The sequence below is a fragment of the Seriola dumerili genome, unplaced genomic scaffold (genome assembly GCF_002260705.1).
Source record: "Seriola dumerili isolate Sdu_G_001 unplaced genomic scaffold, Sdu_1.0 BDQW01000002.1, whole genome shotgun sequence".
NCBI lineage: Eukaryota > Metazoa > Chordata > Actinopteri > Carangiformes > Carangidae > Seriola > Seriola dumerili.
This window is the reverse complement of record NW_019174257.1, coordinates 8,729,872-8,751,601: the sequence shown is the minus strand read 5'-3', so window position 1 is coordinate 8,751,601 and position 21,730 is coordinate 8,729,872. Positions and strand designations below refer to the sequence as shown.

General features: G+C 40.9%; 1 protein-coding gene across 1 annotated transcript in view; it reads right to left on the bottom strand.

The window, feature by feature from the left end:
• The window catches only part of sgip1 (SH3 domain GRB2 like endophilin interacting protein 1), a 59,534-nt gene that overhangs the window by 5,385 nt on the left and 32,419 nt on the right, over positions 1–21,730 (bottom strand). Inside the window, exons 7-23 of the mRNA XM_022749739.1 lie at positions 20,864–20,908; positions 19,699–19,707; positions 17,928–17,939; positions 16,362–16,383; positions 16,164–16,248; positions 14,626–14,711; positions 13,073–13,153; positions 12,304–12,378; positions 11,312–12,103; positions 9,957–10,078; positions 9,515–9,668; positions 5,191–5,250; positions 3,979–4,090; positions 3,123–3,278; positions 1,707–1,842; positions 1,212–1,414; positions 964–1,028 (exon numbers count right to left, since the gene is read on the bottom strand). Coding sequence (XP_022605460.1) covers positions 964–1,028; positions 1,212–1,414; positions 1,707–1,842; positions 3,123–3,278; positions 3,979–4,090; positions 5,191–5,250; positions 9,515–9,668; positions 9,957–10,078; positions 11,312–12,103; positions 12,304–12,378; positions 13,073–13,153; positions 14,626–14,711; positions 16,164–16,248; positions 16,362–16,383; positions 17,928–17,939; positions 19,699–19,707; positions 20,864–20,908 — 2,215 coding nt within the window. The remainder of the gene's footprint in view (positions 1–963; positions 1,029–1,211; positions 1,415–1,706; positions 1,843–3,122; positions 3,279–3,978; positions 4,091–5,190; positions 5,251–9,514; positions 9,669–9,956; positions 10,079–11,311; positions 12,104–12,303; positions 12,379–13,072; positions 13,154–14,625; positions 14,712–16,163; positions 16,249–16,361; positions 16,384–17,927; positions 17,940–19,698; positions 19,708–20,863; positions 20,909–21,730) is intronic.

Below are 21,730 nucleotides of genomic sequence, written 5' to 3'. Positions count from 1 at the left end.
TCACTTTTTGGAAGAGGACATTAAAACGATAAAAGATGCCATACAATGAGATACCATTCAAAGAGAATAACATTGCGAATCATCCAAATCCAAAGGAAGGAGGGTTAATCTGATCATGTTTGAAAGAAAATTAAATAATCTTGTTTACTGTCCTTTCCCTGGACATCAGGTAAGCCCTGAAGGCTGACTGCCGGGTACTAAGTGAAATTAAAGAACTTCATGCTGTGTTTGTCAAGTCTGGTGCACAAATCAAACTATTCTTTATCATTTGAAAATATGTGTAAATATTTCACTGTAGATGATATCATGAACACTAGTTTATCTTAAGCGAATAAGCTCTGGAAACATTCAACACATTAAAACCACAGTGCAGTGAGACGTCATACTGAAAACAGTCACAAAATCAGGTTTGCTGAAATAACTGTAATACCATTTGTAGACAGACGGGGGCGTTGTTTACTTCAGGAAGAGCTGACAACTGTCTGCGGCCCTGTCCTTTCCTGAGGGATATCATGTGCTTCACTTTTTTTTCCTGTAGCCTGCTTAGCTGCATCCATTGCTCCGGCTCCAAGTTCTAGTTCAGCGGTTAACACTGGCCAGCTCGACAGGTCTACAGAAACTCTGACACAACTTGAGGAAAATCTGAACACTGTTTAGGCTTTTATTAAACCACAGCTGAAGGAGGCAATTAAGGTACTTTTAAACCCTAAGCACCTGATTGCCCCATTTTGTGTCAAAAATTGTCCTGGTTTTATTCTATTCTCATCTTAAGGATCTCTTTCAATCCCCTAGCTATTATCTGTGGTTATCCCTTTTTCTGTTTTTCAGCACAAAGGAAAATTTCACCTGGGTCTGATTTTATGAATATAAAACTGAAAGTATGAGTTGCTCTACACTCAAGCCAGAAGCCTTTCCAACAAACAGAATTACTATACTGTATGTAATAATATCATCATAGTGTACCTCCGTTTTCAGATTTCTGTGAGATATCAGGAATCTTCCAAAGGATTCTTTGCTGCTCTGCATTCCTGTCAGGATTAAAACAGAAAACAAGTGAAGAAGATCCCCAAAACATGTTCCACATTTAAAACTGAAAGGTTTACCAGTGCATGAAAATTCCCTGAAAACACAGCCTATTTACAACATCAGCCCATTTAGTTTACTGCCAATATATTACATAATAACAAGTCTAGACAATGTCTAGACTGTACCATGCAGCTGGAGGTAAGACAGCCTGTAGTTTCGAAACCCCTCCGTCGACGGGGACGAGGAACTGGACGTTGTTAAGGGCCATCGCCGTTGACATGGCCTCCCCGTTGTATTTGTAGTCTATCCTCAGGTCAGTGCTGGTGGGCTCACACCTCCAGCTCACTGCCAGGTTCAGTGGAGTGGACTGGAGGCCCTGCACCGATACCTGCACACAGATAGACGGATGCAGACACAACGTATTGTTGTTTTATCTTAAGGTTTAGTGATTCCAGCATAATGTCATGTTGGTCCTATAGCTCAATTAAGCATCTCCAAAAAAAAAAAAAAAAACACATTCAGCAGATAATAGCTGCAGTTGGCGTTTTGTAAAATGAGCTTTACAGTGAAACAGTGGAAGATGTGAGGGTTGTAAATACATCAGTGTTCATCTCGTCAAAGCTGCTGTGTATCTCTCATCTTACTGATATAAAGTTATGACTCTGGAGGGCTGGGTTTACCTGATACTTGAGCATGTCCACGTTGTAGTATGTTGCCTGTGGCTTCTGCTCTGCCACCTTCTTTAAGTGGGATATCAGGTTTGGCATGTTCACCCAGAAGTCCTTGGCATCAGCCTTGGCTTGTGTGGTGGTGTCACTGGTGAGGAAGCAATGTAGAAAAGCAAAATCAAAACAAAGACATTTCATCTGACCCTGGTCATGTACTAATCTGGTGAATGTGCTATGGTGTAAAAATAGAGTGCAGTTCTTAGCAGCATTTCAAAGTCAAAGCAATATTTGACAGGTATTTTAATGTGAACAATGAGCCACTAGAGGTCAGGCTTTACACTCATGTCACGACAGCTGTGCGGGGTTTAGGAATATCTAAATTTGAATAACTTGATAATTTCAATTCATAAATAATCATATGATGATGCTATAAACTTTTAATGCCTCAGAGTGGTGATTTTTGGTTAGCTATTATTTCCGTGTTTTACAACAGGTGCAAAAATGAGTCAGAAAAGGGTGATAAACAAAAGCTGACCTCTGTTCAAGGTAGTTGGTCTGAACTCAGATGACCTCAAAATGACTCAACAGGCAGCCTGCATTAGAGCCTGAAATGATCTCACTGATCTTTACTCATCATTGCTTAACTCTTTCATATGGGATCGTGAATGTTTTATGAGCCATTTATCAGATGCTTTTACCAGTTTACAGAAATATGTGAATCATCAATCACATCTAGAGCTTTTTTCATTTTTAATAGGTTTAAGACTCTGAAATAGACTTTTTTAAACATTCACACATTTTTACATTTGCCAACCTTTGATTATTTTTTTTCCTCCTGCTGATATATACAGTATTTGAGTAATCTCTACGTGAAAGACAATTTCAGTTTTCACTGCTTAAGAAATTTTATTTAAGAAATTACTGCTCTGGCGATACTAAATATAATTGGTGGAAAACAGGATTTGTTGTGTGATTGTTTATGATGATGAAATATATTATGAAAAATACACTGAATTGGAAACAAACATATTTGAAAAGGTCTGCACTTACTAATATCTACATTCTTTCAAACATAATAAGAAGATGACTTATGTAACAGGATCCTGGTGCAAAGTCGTTTTGAATATATGATGTTACATTAAGTGACATTAATATTATAATTATAATGCACAGTAAGTACGAACATTTGATTTGATTTTAATGAGGTTTAGTTAAATTAGGACACTCATAAAAAAATTATGGGAACTTTCAAGTTAGACATTAAGCATTCAGACTTGAATTATGTGAGTTAGGAGGATGCAGTCAGAGTCAAAGTATAATCCCAAAAATAAATCACTTCTTCACTGAGACACTGCCTCCAGTAAAAACTGTATTTATTATTATTCTCCATCTGAGAGTGAGGTGGTGAGTTCACAGCGGTGTCATTACCAGCAGAGGAGCTGGGGGTTAGGCAGCACATGCTCCAGTCGGCTGTAGTTGGTTATGCTGAAGGTTAGCACGGCGGGGGACGGGTTATTGGCAAAGTGCCGCGTGATTCCCGCCGGAAACGACAAAACCATCTCACCTATGATCTTCACAACACACCTGAGAGGAAGAGGAGGAGAACACGGTCAGAGAGAGAGGGGAGGGGGAGAAAGAGAAAAACTGTGCTCAAATGTATTTTGTCGAAAAGTCATGATTTGTTTCTCATACTGTCATTTCTTTAAAAAAAAGTTTGTATTCAGTGTTTTATAAATCATGACTCACACAACATAAACGAAATTAAAAAGCAATGGCATTATCACACACTGTGTAAAATCAATAAGTTAATGTCAGACAATGATGTCTGCCTGACATTACGCTACTCTGGAGAGCTCACAAATTATATAGGCCGTATAGACTAAGTTGGCAGTTTATTTATTAGGTACACTTAAACCTAATGCAGTCTAATACAACAGTCATGAAGGTTTTTGTTCATCATAAGAGAATTATGCTCGAAAAGAGAAGTTACAGTTTTTGACAAATACATTACTAAATCCCAAGATATAAGAACATCAGATATTTTTCATGTCCTTATATAAGGACATCTAAAATATCTACGAACCCTTCAAGTATTTATATACTGCTTATAAATGCTAAATAGAGGGTTAAGTAATTAAGCATTATCCTTTACGTATTGCTGTATTAACTGAATAAAGACACTGCTCACATCATGCACAGAAAAAAGACAACTATTATAAAAACTATTAATGAATGAAAAAAAAAAGTGTCAATCTGTATGAAAGTGAGCCGTTTGTTAATTTACTTGCTGGGGTCGGCTCCTTTAAAGAAGGCATTGACTGTCTCTGTGAACGCAGCGGCCACTGGAAGAGTGTCCTGAGCCCCCATGGTGAGAGGACTGGGCCCTCTGGAGCAACCTGGAGGGAACACACCCACACACACACACAAACACACACAAACACACACCCACACACACCCACACACACACATGCGTGCACACATGCAGGTAAGTAGACTGATGCTTTTCAGTTTTTTATAGCCAAAGTCAAGGCCACATCATCAAAAAAATTGTTTACACTCAAAGCCCCAACCTGAGTTTCACATCAGTCAGATTAAAACAATATTAGCATAAAACACAAGCGATCAATAGAGTTAGAATAGATATTCTACATGCTCTAATTGCTACATCGGGACTCTACACTCTTCCTAACCAACAGTGTGTGGATGAAATGAGAAACAAAACATGATGTACAAACTGTTGTAATGGAAAACGAAACTTTAAAACTATTTGAATTGACAGCATTAATGTTAGTAGGGTAGTATGAAAACAGCAGGTTATGTTTGCAGAAGATACCCATTTCTCTCTGCTCTTTGACTGTGAAACTGTAGAACTTAACAAAATTATTTCAAAAATCTCCCTCAAATTTTTTCTTAAGTTTTAATACAGTAAACACTGACGTCCACTTTTAATTAAATAGCCACATGTTGATGAGAGAGGAAAGACACAGAGAAAGACTGAGAGATATGTGCATGCTTATTCCAGACATGCTGTTAACACTGAATTATTCAGACAAGATCACAGAGGATCAGAGAGCCCAAAGATCAAACCGAAAACCGAACGACTAAAAAAAAAAAAAAAAAAAAAAAAAAAAAAAAAAAAAAAAAGGAACGAAAAGAAAAGTGACGACAAAGAGATTAGTAAAGTACACGAAGAACGATGATTCTTCAGGGAATGGAAGGCGGTCAGTGCTGACGAAATGAGAATGAATAATGTCAGGAAGAGAAGGTAGAGTATGACAACACTACACTGATAACCGCATATGAGGGGGCTCAGCCAGGTGTTAGCATGGCGTGGGTTAGGGTGATGGAGGAACTGCAAAGGAGGAAGAGGAGAAGGAGGAAGGGAGGAAAGAAGGGGCAGGGCAGGGCAGGGCAGGGCAGGGCAGGGGGCAAAGCTTGCACAGATGAGCCTCTAAAGAGTGTGTGCGCACGCTACCCTGGTGCAGAGAAAACTTACCTTCAAAGGTTAAATAAAACTTCCCTCTGTCAAACCATACAAGGGATGGCTGGTCATTCTCTGTGTGGGGTTGAGGGGTGGAGGAAGTAGGGAGGAGGGATGAGGAGAGAAGGACGAGGAGGAGGAGGAGGGAGGGAGGGAGGGAGCGGGAAGAGGGATGAAAGGGAGGAGAGTGGGTGAGGGGGGGGGAAGAGAAGGACAGTAGCGTGAGTCTCACATGGCAGGTCTATCACACGTCACAGTGAGGTGAAACGTGAAGGTGGAGGCCGGGGACAAAGAAGGGACAGAGGGCCGAGACGCCGCCAGGACAGGACATGTGACAACATGGGTGAAAAAGGATTTTTGGGGGGTTTTTTTTGTGCGTGTTTGCGTGCGTGAGGAAAGGCAGGACTCAGGTGGAGTGAGGGCCAGGTGTGTGGTGCTGGATGTTTTTTGCAGTGGTGCGGCTTAATGTGCAAGATGTGCAGTGCAGCAGGGAGGAAGTTGAGGCTGTAGAGTGTGAGAAGCGCTGCCAGAAGAGACAGTCTGGTCAGTCTGTCAGCTTCAGGGGCAGCATTCAATGTTTTCTCCAGAATGCAACAGAAGAAAACGGTAATTTTACACCAGTTGATGCTCCAGTTGGCACAACTTTCTTCATCAGTGGCAGATTGCTCAATTACGTACATCTTTCTTAGGCTTTTCCCTCAGTGCCTTACTGTGCTCATATTTCCCCCCAGGCTCCTACTTTTCAGATTATGAAACAGATGCCTTGTACGAAGACACGCTGCAGGGGGCAGCCATGAGACTGAGACCACAGAGCAGGGAGAAGGAGGGTCTGTGGTGCGCCACAGAGATCCTGTGTCCCATTTTTAGGGCCTGGATCCTCAAAAGGACACAGACTATGAAGGTGGAATCGTTCAGAGGACCTGGAGGCCAGGCTGAACTTATGCCTCCACCTTAAATGACACAGTGCAGCTTCACAGACACCAGTATTATCTAGTGCAGATTATCAGTGGTGTTGTATATGCTGGCAGATAAAAAACAAGAAACTGCAGGAGAGAAATACAAAGATATGCTTTCAGGTCATTTGGAAACAGTGTCTCCACTACAAAGTTTGTCTGCCAGACAGCTGGGGCAAGTTCAAAAATGTTTTCTTATGTTATGTATTTATGCAAAAAATAACACTTGGCCGATTAATCAGTACTGTATTTAAATTCTGAAATATCAACATTAGTATCAGAATAAATAATTCAGTAATGTTTGGGCTATACCTCAAACAGCTGACAAAATGTAAATACCAGTGGTGAACTCGGGCAAGTTCCCGGGTTTAAGGTGCACTTTCACTTCAATACACGTCAGACAGCGGCACAAAGTGATCCAAGTGCGGCGTTATGGTAGAATAGTGGTGATTATTTGGGACACATACCATGTTGCTGCAATCTTCCTAGTTTGATTCCACTAAAGGAACTTTTGTTGCATGTTGTGACACGAGTCAGTAAAGGCTGGGTGCCAGTGGATTACAGGATACCGGAGGCCTCGAAGGATGCATTGGTTGTGTCCTCTAACTTTGGGCACCCAAAGGCTACATGTTCTCATGCCTGTCTGATCATTAAACACTGAAGACTTTGAAATCATCACAGCAGAGCAGGGTAGGCTTCCTCTAGTCCATACTATAGTTTTGTTGTGGGGTCCCGTCATATTGCTGCGTGAGTGTCGGGTGATGGAACAATGAGAGCAATAAAGCTTCATGAAGAGAACAAAAGGTCAGGCGTTTAGATGGGGACGTCAGGGTTTAGGTTTGTATTTTTCTATGGCTGTAGAGTGCGTGAGTGACAGGTGTGAAAGGTGGGCGTCAGGGGTCGAGCATGGGAGTAGACAGACGCTTTACGGCCAGTGGAGATCGGTTGAACTTGAGGCTGTGTTGTGCTACTCCAGCGGTACAGAAGAGGATGGCATGAATACCAAACAGCTGCTGCCTTCCTAATTCGGCCTAATTCTCATGCCAGACTTCAAACGACTCTGTAAGCAGCATCTCTGATCTGACAGTATGCGTGAGAGTGTGTGTTTGACTCTGTGTGTGTGTGTGTGTGTGTGTGTGTGTGTTTGTGTGTGTGTGAGAGAGAGAGAGAGAGAGAGAAAGAAAGACAGACAATATGGATCTCAAGGGCCCACAGATAAGGAGCTCTTCAGACACGCTCATTGAACACACAGCACACAAACACTCAAATACACACTTGTGGTGCAGACTCAGAGTGGAGGTATCTGGGAGTGACTGCACCGCACGCACACAATACGTGTCATCAAAAGAAGAGACAGGAGGTTGCCATGGTGACATGGCAAGACAGCGACTGGTGCACAGTCATAAAACAGAGAGAAAAGTCTCACGAGTGGGCAGATGGGCAAAGGGGAAGGCACTTTAAAACTTTTTGGGAAAAAATGTTATGCAATAGATGGAGTTTTTTGTGTCACCACAGCTTTCATTTTTTTTGGCAGATTTTGTCTGAGGGTAACAAGTGGAGTGGGAATGATTAAGATGCAATAGGAGAGAGAGGGAGAGAGAGGGCGAAGAGAGAGAGAGAGAGAGAGAGAGAGAGAGAGAAAGGCTATCATATCTATTAAATGCTTGGGAAATGTGTGGGATGGTATGAGTTGTCAAGAGAAAAAAAATGAAAAGTGACAATTTCACTGAAAAATGCTGCCACTTAAAAAGGAAAAAAATGAAGGTGTGGTATTGTCCCTATATCTTTCAGTAAAACCTGAAGTAGACTCGTCAAATTGGTAGGTGTTAGGGCAATGACTCAAAGGTCTTTTTATACATCTCATAATTTGAGGTATATTTTTAAAAAAGACTGACAATATAATTAAAAAATAGTCCTTTTCTCAATGTCCCAACACCTACGCTTTTTGACTGACATTAATTGAGAAAGCACAAAAACACTCAGTGATGGCCTTTACCCTTCTATGTCAAGTGCACTCTGGGTAAAGAGCATCCAACGGATTGAAACTGACAAAGGAACACACTCTCCCAACCCCTTCCCCAACCCGTCCCCATTCCACTCTCTGATGGGATCTTTACTATACCTGCAAATGAATCAAAGTGTCTCTCAAAGGTGGGCAGTTTGTCTACATAAGCATCGTCTTCTGACAAGCCAAAGGACAAATAAAGAGACAAACAAACGGCAAAACAAAACAGAAAAAAATCAAACCAATGAAAAATTACTGCTAAAAATGAAAATCGCTGCACACAAAAAACTGTAAAAAAATGAATCATCTTAAACACAAATGTGATGGAAAAGAAAATTATAAAACTCAAAAAGCACAGAAAGTGGAAAGGTTCTTAATTAAAACTGTCTCTATGATTTTTATATTACTGTCAAGTGCATCAGCATTTTGCTCTATTGACAAATGTATGATGAATAAATAGTGTATGAATTATAGACTGTAATAGAGACTTCAGTAAAATCACCATGAATATAATAATTTCTGATGTTACAGTCAGGATCAAGTGAAGCTATTTATTTTATTTGTCCGTGCAATCTGTTTAAAAAAGCAACCTCCAACCTGGGACTATATTCTGTTTTTATGTAACTGCTGCTGCCTCCAGAGTGTGCATTTTTTTAATCTGTGACTCAGCCATGTTACAGTCAACTGAGATTTGTTATTATCCACTCACAGCTCTGCACTGCATGGTCCTTCATCACTGACATCACTGAGTATAAACTGTTGTTGTGTCATTAAGTCATTAAAGGAAGGTTTGCCGGGAACGCTTGCGCATTAAAAGTAACACCCTGCTTCATATTCTCACCTCCCACCGTGTGCGTGAATCCGAATTAGTGCGTTAACCAAAAGACACAATATTCATGCGCAGTTTAATAACTAATTGTATCAAAAAGATCTTTAGATCTAATTATTTCTTATTTTAAATGAATAGATATCAATATACATAATGATTGTAGTCATTTTTACATATTTGTTCTTATCTTTCTCCAGATAGTAACAACTTAAATGAACAGATTTTAATCATCTACGATAATAAGATGCCACAAAAAAGTGATCTTGGCACTGAATTACTAATATTCATCATTTAGTGGATCATCACTGCTAGGAAACTGTCAGCATTTCCAGAAAGATTAAAATAAATAAAAAAAAAGATGAATAAATAAATACAAACTGCATTACTCATTCCACACAAACTATGAGCACAAGGAAGGACAGGGCCGGTGCATAAAATCAATAACAAACTTTTAATATCAGACACGAACAGTTAAATTCAGCTGCCTCTGCTAGTCTCTGTGACCACAGACGACAGGCTGCGCAGCTCAGTAATGGTTGATGAGGCACACACCTGACACAGACACGGAGAGCTCTTTGCCGACAGTGGGAGTGGTGGCGGCACTCAGTGAGTTGGTGGAGGAGATGGAGGAGGTGCTCTCGGCCCGCGCCAAAGGGGCGATGGGAGGGGGGCTGGCAGAGTGGACCGGCGGGCTGAACGGGCGATTCTGAAAAGATGAGGGAGAGTTGAATGCTGTTATGTTTCATACCATTGCTGACTATGTTCTGTTTAACCATCATGAATTGTTTGGAATAATCAGGTTAAGCACGGATTGTGATAAACTCAGTTCTGTCTCTCAAGATTCCTGCCTGAGTCACAGGCCAGACAAGCCACGACTGAACCCCCTGATTAGTAACAGAAAAATAATCGCAGCGACAATGACATGAAAAAAATAACCAAAGCAACAATTTCAAATGGGGATGAAATCATGACATAAAAAAACAGCAGATCTTACAACATCTCCTACAGTGGGTTTCCCAGGAGGAAGTTTGGGCCGTGAAGGGGGACGAGGTGGGGGTGGTGGTGGGGTGGGGTTGACTGATGAAGGAGTGGCAGGTCGCACCGGAGAGGAGGAACCTGCAGAGAAGAGCAGGAACACGTAGAGCCTCAATGAAATCACACGAGTTCAGTTTGGAACACCGCTACAGAGTACAAATACAGTCTACACAGGATAGACGGACCACTGTATCCACATTGACTATTTACACTTTTTATTATGTTTCAGGACACACATGCCTTTAAGTACAGTGTCAGTAAAGAATACAAGTGTTACTTTCACTTAAACAGACTTAAATTACTGTTTCACATAAAGACCCAGAGTAAGTGCTCACATAAGAGTATTGTGTCACTTGAAATTGAAATTATTTTTTCACCTCAATGGACCATTGTCATTTTCCACCATGCACACTTCTATAGAGGATTATTTTAGCTGCCTTCCCATGGGTATCTGTCACCACTGACTGTTGAGGATTTTCCTAAAGCTGCCACCAGACTAAATTCTTTCTAAAAAAGCACTGCCTTGTTTCAGTCTGTGCTCAGCTATTAGTCACACACTTTGTTTTGTGAACTACTGGCCTCTTTAATCATTAATTTATGTCATTTATTAATTCAATCGTTATTTTCCCTTGCACTGAGACTACAATTTTATTATATGTTTTAGTCCTTGTCTCATAAAAAAGACTAATGTCTTCCACATCATGGGCAGTTGAAATGTTCCCTAAAAGGATCAGGTCCATCAACAAAGTGATATCGGCTACAGAACTATTAGAGAATTAAAAAAACTTCCACTGTATCTGCAATAAAAATGAAAATGTTCTACCCAGGTCAAGTCTGACCTTTAACTATGTCAGTCAGAACAAAAAACTCTGCCAGCATAACACAATCCTGCAGCAGAATGGTATTGTTCATCCAACCAGGCCAAAACCTGACCTCTTTTCTGAGGGACAAAAATGCAGAATCATGGTTCAGTTTGTGCAAGTTTAACAACAGAGATGGTGCAATCAGCTGAAAGAAAATGGAGGCGGTACAACGTTGGCAATGAAACCTTTTTTCAATTCCTATCAAAACGATCTCAACTTCTCTCCTTACTGATATGGATGCTATTGATATCACTATTCACCTGACTGATATAATAACCAGAAAAGTGTCTGTTTGCATAGTTCCATTTGTGTATGTAGCAATCAGTCACTGTCCTCTCAACACGGTTGTTACCATCTACAGGCGACACAGTCTTTCTTTTTCCAAAAATCCAAGCACTAAAAAACCTGTCCTCCATAAATCATATTCCAGATAGAATCACAGTCTACTCACCGCTATTCGTGCCACCAGCTCCAGATGTGGGACCCGGTGACGACACCACTGCACGGTATGTGGGGGGAGGAGGTGGGGGAGGTGTAGTCCGGCTCCCCTGGCTGGCATCTTTGGGCGAGCTGACAGTTTCACCTACGTCCTCTTTTGGTTGGGTGGCGTCTGTGTTCTTGGGCTGCTCCTCTTGAGACAGGACAAGGGGTGGTGGGACGGAGCGTGTTGCAGACTCCTCAGAAGGGGGAGTCACTGCTGGAGGGGTGCTAGCTTTAGGAACAGAGGCCGGTGGGACGCTGGCAGGTGTGTCGACAGGAGGGGGAGAGGAAGCGGGGGGAGATGCAAGCTCCTTTGGTGGTGCAGAGGGTGGAGAGGTGGCGAGCATGGGAGGATTTCGGTCCTCAGGCGTTGGAGGACCTGAAGGGACAGCAGCAGGTTCCTCTGAGGGAGGCGGGGAGGTTGGTAGAGGGGGAACAGGGTCGTGTTTTGGGGGAGTGGAGGCAGGGAGAGGTGGTGCAGGGTCCTCTGGAGGAAGTGGTGATGTGGGTAAGGGAGGGGCAGGAGATTCAGGAGGAGGTGGGGAGGCTGGTAATGGAGGTGCTGGTTCCTCTGGAGGAGGCGGTGAAGAGGGAAGTGGGGGTGCAGGGTCCTTTGGTAGAGGTGGCCGGTTAGAAGATTCTTCACTGAAGCAGACCCACGTGTCGGCTGTATCCTCGCCAGGAGGGGGAGACTGCTCCGGTCCAAAAATGTTGTCCAAGTCTGCTATCGAGGGCTTCCTGCCATCTGCTTCTGTTGACGCTTCTGAAACACAGATAACAAGTGACCAATCAGAGTTCTCCAGTAAGTTTACACTGAGAGATAAAAAATCACAGACAGACAGGCATGTAGACAGACAGAGAAAGTTAGAGACAGAAAGTTGAGGATAAAAAAGCTGCTGAGATCAAATGTAAAAGTTGGTGTGGTATAACGGGAGACAGAAACAGATAAAAAAGACTTCTAACCGGCGTCATCTGGAGAGGGAGGGCCACTCGTCGGGGGAGAGGTTGGGACATTCTTGGGTGGAAGTGGAGGTGGAGCTGCAGAGACATCATAAGTGCAACAATGAATAGTCCTGTCAGTTATAACAGGTAACTCCTGGATTAGTGCCTAATAAACATCCGCAATTGTTTATTTAGCACTGTGTGTAGAAAGGGAATGGTCAGTTATGTCACTGAAGAATTTTCACATCACTGCAACTTATGGTGGGCTGCATACAAGGCTGACTTTGACAGAAATAAAAGATAAAAAGAGAGGATTATATATGATTATAGATGAACTTCGAACAACACAGAAAATCTTTTAACAAAAGCTGAATGTTTAGATCCAAACATGACATGACAGGTATTATTTCAACCTGCCAAACACAACCACGAAAACTTGAGGAGAAGGGGTCATCCCACAAACCATCCACCATGCAACAAGGTATATTCAATCACCACCATGCCCAATATAAGGAGGAGGCAGCTTGGAAGGAGGGGTTGGTGCAGTATGGGAACCTCCCATTTAAAACTACAAACCAACACCGCATCATTTGATTGTGAAATGGCAGATGAAATGAAACATCTTACAGGTGGCTGTTTATGAAGAGGAGGTGAGTGTTATCGTCTGATTGCGTCAGTTTGAAGGTCTGGTTGATGAAGGGGTTCATGAGGTGAGCTGATGGGTCTGTACAGTCATTCCAGGGAGAAGAGGAAGTGCGGCACAAGATGCAGGGATTTATAGAAAACTTACTTCCTGTTGGGAAGGACCTCGTCAAAGAGGATTCTGGCTCTGACAGAGGAGTACCCCACGCATCCGACTCAGACAGAACCACTACGTTTAGGAGGGGACAGAACAGGCCAAGTCAGGGGCATTAGCACCAAAACACTTAATGTTTTCTCACTGTTTAGGGCTTGAGAAATGAATAGATTTAAAAAGGGAGAAGAGCAAAGATCAATATGTCAATAAAAATCTTTATACGACAGAAAAATGATTTCCAAGGTCAGTGGCAAACTACAGATCCAGAATGTGTTGTAACATTAGTACAACTCCTTAGTTTTCTCTTGCTAACACTAATGTTAGTGCTAATGTGATAGTGGACAGCAGGATTCAGCTCAAAATGTGAACGGCGGAAGATGTGGTTACAACCTAGTCCACTCAAACTGATCCGGGTTACTTTCATGAAGGTATGGTTTATTGCAGGATTATTGATTTAGACTGTATTAGTTGTAGCTAGGTGGACCTAATAAACTTAAAATCAAATGTAAAATTAGAGACAGACAGACAGACAGACAGACAAATAGACAGACAAATAGACAGATAGATAGATAGATAGATAGATAGATAGATAGATAGATAGATAGATAGATAGATAGATAGATAGATAGATAGATAGATAGATAGATAGATAGATAGATAGANTGTAAAATTAGAGACAGACAGACAAATAGACAGACAAATAGACAGACAGATAGATAGATAGATAGATAGATAGATAGATAGATAGATAGATAGATAGATAGATAGATAGATAGATACTTTATCTATTTATAAATTCATATACCATGATGAAAACATATTAATATCATACAACCCTACTCTTTTTTATTCAGGGATTTAGACATGCTGCCTATATCCTGTGAAGATAGACCCATAATGAGAAAGAAACTAAAACATTAACAGTTGCCAGACGCAGAGCTGTTCTGTTGGTCTGAATGAATGAATGTATAAAGGGAATTTGTGTCGAGTTGATGTTAGTTATGCCTGACATGGCAGTTACGTAACAGTTAAGAGCTCTCCTACAGCCTGCATCACTAAATCCTACTGGACTGGATGAGAGTGGGGATGCAACAGAATCTGCATATTAACAAGCTGCAGTGTGCACATGAGCATGACCTGTGAGTGCCAATTTCAACTTTGACCTCAGCAAAGACAGATGGAGTGAATCCACAACTGCACATTGAGCCTGAGGGAAGAACAATGATGTTAGAGAAATAGGTGAGAGGGAGGGGGAGGGAGAGGGAGAGGGAGAGAGAGAGAGAGAGAGAGAGAGAGAGAGGAATGAGAGAGAGAGAGAGAGAGAGAGAAAGACAGAGAGAGGGAATCTGCTATGACAGCCAAGCAGGGCTTTACTGGCAGCCTTAGAGAGACAATAAGTGTGTGTTCCAAAAGCCTTTTTATTGTGTTGCGAACACAAAAACAATGCTAGTAAAAGCCGTCAACACAAACTTATTCTACTAACCAATACAGACCAAGACGCATAGAGACACGAACACAAAGTGACAAAGACTCAGGAGGAGTGCTACCTTCAGCTTTCTGTTCTCCAAAGGCTGTTTCCAAAGGAGGCCCAAATAAGGCTGTGGTGTCTTCAGGGACTGGTGTTTGTTGACTGCTTCAAAAGAGGAAGGACAGAAGAAGAAGTTTTCACAGTAGGTCACTTTAAGGAACAGTACATACTGTCTCATCTCAGTTCACCTTGTGGCAGGTCACAAAAAAATTTCCCACATTTTATCATTTTTACAATATTTATCACAATTACAATCAATCTTCAATAGCTATTAAGATGTGTGAAATATACAGACTGCACTGTGCTCAATTCAACCACAGTGATGTAAAGGGAAAGAGGGTGAGCATATGAAAAACTACTGCACACAGATATCAAAATACAACCACAGGCCATTGATATAAATTCTTTAACTCCCAAAATATATTTTTTTTATAATTTAATCTGAAACATTGAACCTGTATAATATTTCAGTTTGTGTTTTGCGATATAATGGAGGTTTCTGAAAGTGGCGAGCAACAGGAAACATAGAAAATGATCGATTGTTGTGGAGAGAGAATATCCACACCTGACTTTGTTGCATGTGTACCGTGGCTCTTATACTAATTACACTGGACAGACAACAAACACCCAATGTTACAAACACAGACAGACGAGCACACTAAAATCTAGCATTCAATCAAACCAAAAAAAACATATAACATGACTTAAGGCCCACTCATCTATAGGAACAGCAATGAAAACAACTATAAACACTGTTTTTTATGAATTCAAGCTAGAAAAATCTGCGATTAGATTTATCAGCCATTATGTCAGAAGCATAACATAACATGTTATCTCAAAAACACTGCCTTTGGTAATATCAAGAGTATTATCCAAAGAAGTCCCCCTCATCAGGTCAAGGTCTTTCAAAGATGTATTGCTGTTGTAAATGTTTCAGTTAATACAGAAGTAACTCCATTGAAACGGTTATTGGAAAATTGTAATATGGCAGTCATTTTTTTTTGATCACCTTTCAGCATTTTGGAATTAAAGTGGTCTGAGAGCAAACAAGACGCCTGCACCTCTCGGCTCTGTTTTCAGGCTTTAGAAAATCTTGCCCAGCATGGGAGACTTTGGCCAATAACAGGTCTTTAGAGAGAGAGAGAGAGCGTTCCTATTGACCGTTCTATAAATGCAGATGTCTGTGCATAACCCTTCAGATGGATATCGGTGAAGCGTTTCAGAGGTGGTGAGAACTTGCTGCAACTCTCCTGGTCAGGTAACAGCCTGCTAACTTCATTGACCTGTAATATCCTAATGTGGTTGCTTGTGTAGGTAGATTAACCATGAAAGCAGCTGATGAGTGGCTAAGTCAAATGTTGCTAATACTTTAGCCCTCTGCTTAACCATCAGCTGCGGTTGTGTTGTGTGCATGTGTACATATGCCGGAGCTGCAGGAGGGCACCTGTATTTTCAACTTTTGGCATTTTTTTTTTCTTTTCTAGATTTTTTGGCAACCCCAGTTTTAAGTGGCAGTGGCTCGCACTCAACCTTGTCAAGGAATAGCGAGGTACATACCTGGGGGGGTTTGGTGCTGGAGCTGGTGTGGGGGCCACAGTGGGACCAGTAGGGACGACGCGTCTCGGTCTGGCAATCTCCTCACCTGGAACCACAAATCAAATCTGTTTACTATAGGTGACTCTTGCATCACGTTCTCCTAAATTACTATCATTAAGAAGTGAGCCTGCTCTAAGGTGCAACAGGGCTTATACTTACTGGATGTATTCCTCTTCAAACCCTGTAATATGAAAAGAAAAGACAGTGAAATGTAAAAACCCAAACACATCAAACTTCAGAATGTAAACAACAAAGAGTTAAAGTTATGTGCAAAAAGCAAGTCACTGGTGTAAACCACATTGTCCCATCTATGTGCAACAGTTGCAAATACATCAAAAAATGTATAATGTCAGAGCTCTCAACTGGATTATCCTTTCTTTTCCTTTGAGAAAACTGTGCGGTTCAAACAGGACAATGACACAGAGTGTACAGTAGTGAAGGTCAGAGGATGATCTGCAGCCTTAGGTTGACTTAATTTGATGAGACCTCTGGAACTTCCTGACCAGCTACAAGCTACCCAGCAGCAGACAGCACTAATGCACACACAGACACACAGTGCTGTGCAGGAAGCGCTCTTACTTCTAAGCTATAAATCAACTTCTTGCCTCTAAAACATAGGCACCTTTAGTTGCAGCATTATCATTATCAAGACTCTTGTATTTACCAATTTACCAATCTCTTTATACTGTTATTTACAAATTGCCAAAAAAACTAAATTGCACAGGCTAATGCTGACCTGCATGACAGTGATCACTTTGATTATAGTGTAAATGGAATCACCATCAATGGTAGACTTTTTATGCTGTATTAGGTGATAAATTGAACACTGCACATTTATTGAAATGTGGCAAGTTGAGACAAATCTTCTCAGCAGCTATCAGGTCAAAAATATATATCATTAGGGAGGCAGTTGAAATTAAGGGGGTGTAAAGCTCCATAACAATAACATTGTTAGTATCACACTACCCAGAAAATGGCAACTTGGTAAACGGCTGCAGTCTGCAGTGAGCTAACTGCCGTGAGCAGTGGTTTGAGGTGTCAAAGCCAGAAAAATTGGAAAGCCTTCAAAACATGCTTTTGAAGTCTTAAGAAGGCACCCTTGGTACTAGAGAAGGTGTGAGACTGATAGAGTTGAAGCTTAAGAAGATTAAAAGAGAAATGAGTTTTGTTTTGTTGTTGGAGAGGCAACAGCACAAATAACACTGCCTCTCCAGCCGGGATCTTAAACACCCGAGTGTATGTGAGTGTATGTATGAATTCACCATGAGAGGGACGCAAGAGGCCAAGAAAGGCAGAGAGCAGATAAGGAGAGAAAGAGGGAAGGGAGGGGAAGAGACAGGAGCAGATGAGAAGGCACAACGATGGGGAGTGACTGAAGTAAGACATCAAAAGGTCCAGCTGTCAAAAGTGCAAATATTCTCTCACTATAGAGACCAAGCGAGAAATCATTCAAGATGAAAGAGCAGCACACAAGCACAATAGTGATCTTGAGAATCTGGAAAAATATATTTATAAATCTGTATATTTATTCTTTTTTTTGATTAAATATTAGCATCAAAACAAATTAGCTAACAGCTTTGACCCACTGATTCGGCGGATGACCCACCTACGTATTTTCAGTCTTATTCAACTGCCCCCAAGGAAAAGGTGAAAAGCAAAAGGGTACAAGAAGCTGCATGACATATTTAGCCTGACACCAGGGAGACAGAAGAAAAGGACACTTACCGGGCTACGTCTCTGTGACCAGCAAAAAGGAAGAGAGAAGAGATACCTGGTCAGAGAGTGACAAATCAGTAAAGCAGACATCATACTATATGCACCAGGAGAGGAGAGGAGGAATTTTGGCCCAGTTGCTCAGATTTGGGGATAAGGGTGTTAACATTTCCGTAAAGAGGGTGTTATGTGCTCATCTGTGTTAGAGTTTGTGAGAAATTACTTATGCAGCCTTATCCAGCTTAAGGATTTTTGACTATAAATGCAAATTGCTCAATAAGTACTGTGTAACAAGGCAAGTGGGTATTGGGGAACAGCTCTGCGTGTTTGTCTTTATGCCTATATGCTCCCAATCTTCTGTTTGTGATGAGGGAAAACAAAGTGTTACCATTGATGGATATTTGCCTGAATCTTTAATATGATCTGTGAGCCTGCTATGATTGGACATCATCCAAAATATACTGCAGAGCTGCTTCAATCCAGTCTCCATGATGAGCTCTTTATTCGATCATTTTTGTGTTAAAAACAGTCATTTTTTGCCATCTAATCATTTTCTGTTTCCCCTCATTCTCTCTGTAAGTCTCCCATCTGCCCTGTTGGTCTCTATAATTTCTGCTGAAATCTCTCCATCTGCCTGCATCCAGTCCCCCTCGCATCAACCCTCTCTCCCTCCTTCCCTCTCTCTTGTGCTTGTTCCAGTTGTTCAGTGAGCCATGAGTGATTAAAGTGATGCAACAAAGGGGTGGGACATGCTGGTGGAAAGGATTAATGTCATTGGATGAGTTGGTGCAGGATACAGTGCAACGCTGTTTGTCATAACCAATCAGTGTCCCCCTGCTCTATGTAAACAGGAAGAACAACAGGAAGTGTTCAGAGTAACGCACTTTGACCTTTTGGCCTCGATCAGTTACTGACATTGATCTTCAACATTAGAAAATTGTTGTGTAAAGACAGTACAATGTGTGATATATGTCAAATCAGACAATGTAAAGAAGAGGAAGAGCAGATTCTTTTTTTTTTTTCATTTTTGAAATTCAATACTGCATCTTTGCCTCTGGTGGCAGAGTAATGAAACATTGTGTAATTGTGGCAGTTCATATCTCAACACAGAGTGACTTCGCCTGAGGGGACAACCTGTGTAGACCAGACTGTGCTGTGGCTGGCTACACTATTGGCAGATTCTGAAACATGAAGAATTTATCAAAAAAAGTAAGATGTTTATACTCAAAATACTGGTAGACAATAAGACAAGGTATTAAATTGTGATGCAAGATGCCTTTTTTTTTTTTTTAGTTCTCACATTTTAACTCCAACTCTGACCTCCTCCTTGCCTCATCCACTGCTTGAAGTCTCGCTATTTGGACTAAGAACTGGAAACTCAAGACTCCAGAACCAATTAAAATCAGATTTAAGATGTCTTAGTCAGCGGAAACAACTTAAAGACAGCGCTCTTGCAAAGTAACTAGGCAAACAAATCAGCTTTCATGTGCCATAAAAATGCTGAGCAGGCACACACATGTACCTGACTATACAGTATAACACCACCATGAAACACACAAAAGAGAAATCACATAATATTGGTCATTTACCCAATAAATGCTGGGCCAATAATAAAACCTACAGTTATAACAAACTAGGTTAATATCTTGTTTCATATGTAGTCAGCTCATTTTCGGCAACAAACCAATCATGAGGGATTGCAGAGTTAACAGTCAAAAAACAAAAAAAAACAAACAAAAAAAAAAAGATATAAACACAACAAACATGCAAAGCATAGGCTTACCGGACTCCTCTACAGGGGTTAGCATCATCATTAAGGGCAGCGAAGGATGAGAGATAAAAAGCAGATACAGAAAAGAGACAGGTGGCGTAGTTAAAAGATTAGAGTGAAAAGTGTATTCACATTGTAAAGCAAAACATCTGTACCATGCAGGCAGTCATCTACATTAACTGCAATCATTAGTATAGATAAATAAAGCAGGTGTAGTACTATGGCTCCTCACTGCATTCAGTCAATCCTTGATCCCTCCATCTACACATTGTCCACGACTCCCCCTAACATGATGTGAACACAGAATCCTGGCTAAGCTTTTATGTGAAATAAGCTGTTAACCTGCATCATCATGTCCCTCTCACAGAGCTTGTGTACACATGAATAATTCATGCAGAATATGCCAAATAATACCATGGAAATGAAGCTCACACAGTCTGCTAAATACAGCACTCAATATCATAGGTGTGTATAATACTTGGCATGGGGTACCCTCTTGCAATGTCATATTTACATGAAGAAAACCAACGTTAAGAGCAAGATAGTATAAACTAGAGTCTAAGGAATTTCAATGATATTCAAATGGCTCTGGGTTGTTGTCAAGTGTGAGTCTTCTTTTTGCAAATAAGACCAAGTCATGAATGTTTTAGTCTGGGAATAAAGTTTTACTGGAATGGTTCAAGGAAAAGAAAGAAGTGGAAAGAATCAGTGTTTGCTTTTGGAGGCCAGTTAACATTTGGCTCTTCATCCTCTTTTCATCAGACCATTTTTATTGTCAGTCCACAGCCAAGGTTAGCCAGGGTTGCCAGGGACTGGGAGTGACTGTGTGACTCATTTAATTTATGTGCGAGGAAAAAGCTCTGTCTGGGCAAACGTGATGCTAATTTGAACTGGTGGAGGTGAAGGTGGAAGTTTCGTAATCACAACTACAGGCCAATGTAATCCCAATGTCCTGATCCTGGCTAACACTCAGGTTGACTTGACTGCATTACATGAATTTAAAAAAGCTGTTACGGAAAGCTTATTTCAGATCACTTGTCTGAGAAAAAAGCTTCCACATATGCTGATCATGACCATAACACCACAATGTAAAACTGCCCCAAAAGCAAATCTTAACTAACTTAATTAATAATTTACTCTATAAAGGAATCAATAAGGAAACAGTGAAAAATGCCACCTCCATTTTCCTGAGTCCGGGTGATTTCTTCAAATTGTGCAAAGTCTAGAACCAAAAGATATCCAATTTACAATGATAGAAAAGTGGGAAAGCAACGAATCCTCAAATGTGAGAAGGTTGAACTACTCAACATTTGGCACTGTTGCTAAACTAATCATTTTAATGATCAACTTTTTTCTGTTGATTGACTAACCTGCTAAACTAGGCAGACACTCTATGTTTTCATTAATTATGTTAATTCACATTACACATTCACTATGTACATCTTCTATGATCAAACAGTACAAATAAAACATCTGGTTATGAAATGGGCGGTCACATTAATCAGAAAACACAGAACCCCCATTGACAATTTTATTCTAACTGTCCATTGACAATACAGTTTATTCAAATGATGAACACATCCTGTGCAGTTTTCACAAAAAGAGAAAAACAGAATTACATTGTGCAAGAAGGCGATGTGGTGTGTCAAGACAACAGTAAAATACTACTCCAATAATAACGCTAAAAACAAGTTCACTACAGTTTATAAGTCTTTTGATAGTAGCTTTATGGGAAACAGGATGGAGAAACTGCAAGACAGCTGACCAAAATATCTGACATATCGAGAATCAATCTGATCATCAGATTAATGATCATTCATGCAATTAATAAGGCATCATGACCCCTGTGGAACTGAAGGTCAAATGACAACTAATCTGGCAGAAATTCAGTCCAATTCTAAAACTAGTCAGGGGTGACCAGATTGGGTAAAACAGGGCCATACCGATGATTCATGTCATATGTATGAGTAAAAAAAAAAAAAAAGACTCAGAGTGGCAAAAGCAGCCAGTGCTTCCCTATAATTCTCCTCCATATGTGCATGCT